The following is a 1,040-nucleotide window of genomic DNA, read 5'->3' on the forward strand; positions in this document are numbered from 1 at the left end:
GTGTCAGAGAGACGAAACATGTAGAGTCACACAGAGAAGTCCAGACTCAACCCAAATCATTTAGTTGTGATGATTGTGGTAAAAGATTTACTGTAAAATCAAGATTTAAAAAACACATGAGAGTCCACACAGGACTGAAACCGTTTGTATGTGAGGACTGTGGATATAGATTTAGCCAGAAGGCTCATCTAAACAGACACATGAGAGTCCACACAGGAGAGAAACCATTTCTATGTGAGGACTGTGGACAAAGATTTAGTGCGAACAGTAGTTTAAACTTACACATGAAAGTCCACACAGGAGAGAAACCATTTGAATGTCAGGACTGTGGACATAGATTTAGAGACAAGAGTAGTTTAAACAGACACTTAAAAGTCCACACAGGACAGAAACCGTTTGTATGTGAGTACTGTGGACAAAGATTTAGCGAGAACAATGGTTTAAACACACACATGAGAGCCCACACAGGACAGAAACCTTTTGTATGTGAGGACTGTGGACATAGATTTAGCTGGAAGAGTCGTTTAAACTCACACATGAGAGTCCACACRGGAGAGAAACCATTTGTATGTGAGGACTGTGGACAAAGATTTACCCAGAAGGGCACTTTAAACTCACACATGAGAGTCCACACAGGAGAGAAACCATTTGTATGTGAGGACTGTGGACAAAGATTTAGCCAGAAGAATAGTTTAAATTCACACGTGAGAGTTCACACAGGAGAGAAACCATTTGAATGTGAGGACTGTGGATATAGACTTAGCGAGAACAGTAGTTTAAACTCTCACATGAGAGTCCACACAGGAGAGAAACCATTTGTATGTGAGRATTGTGAACAAAGATTTAGCCAGAAAGCTAATTTAAACAGACACATGAGAATCCACACAGGAGAGAAACCATTTGWATGTGAGGACTGTGGACAAAGATTTAACCAGAAGAGTAATTTAAACTCTCACATGAGAGTCCACACAGGAGATTAACCATTTGAATGGTTAATGACCGTGACACACTATGATAATTCAGATAACTTATGTTGAAAT

General features: G+C 39.7%; 1 protein-coding gene across 1 annotated transcript; it reads left to right on the forward strand.

Moving 5' to 3' along the window:
- Positions 1 to 25: 25 nt before the first annotated feature.
- On the forward strand, positions 26 to 806 carry LOC106526328 (gastrula zinc finger protein XlCGF8.2DB; the record flags this gene model as incomplete). The annotated part of the gene is given in 1 exon segment (XM_014020912.1): positions 26 to 806. A coding segment is annotated over 1 exon segment (690 nt), but the record flags the coding sequence as incomplete, so codon positions are not given.
- Positions 807 to 1,040: the final 234 nt, after the last annotated feature.

This window comes from Austrofundulus limnaeus, unplaced genomic scaffold (genome assembly GCF_001266775.1).
Source record: "Austrofundulus limnaeus strain Quisiro unplaced genomic scaffold, Austrofundulus_limnaeus-1.0 Scaffold272, whole genome shotgun sequence".
NCBI classification, from domain to species: Eukaryota; Metazoa; Chordata; class Actinopteri; order Cyprinodontiformes; family Rivulidae; genus Austrofundulus; species Austrofundulus limnaeus.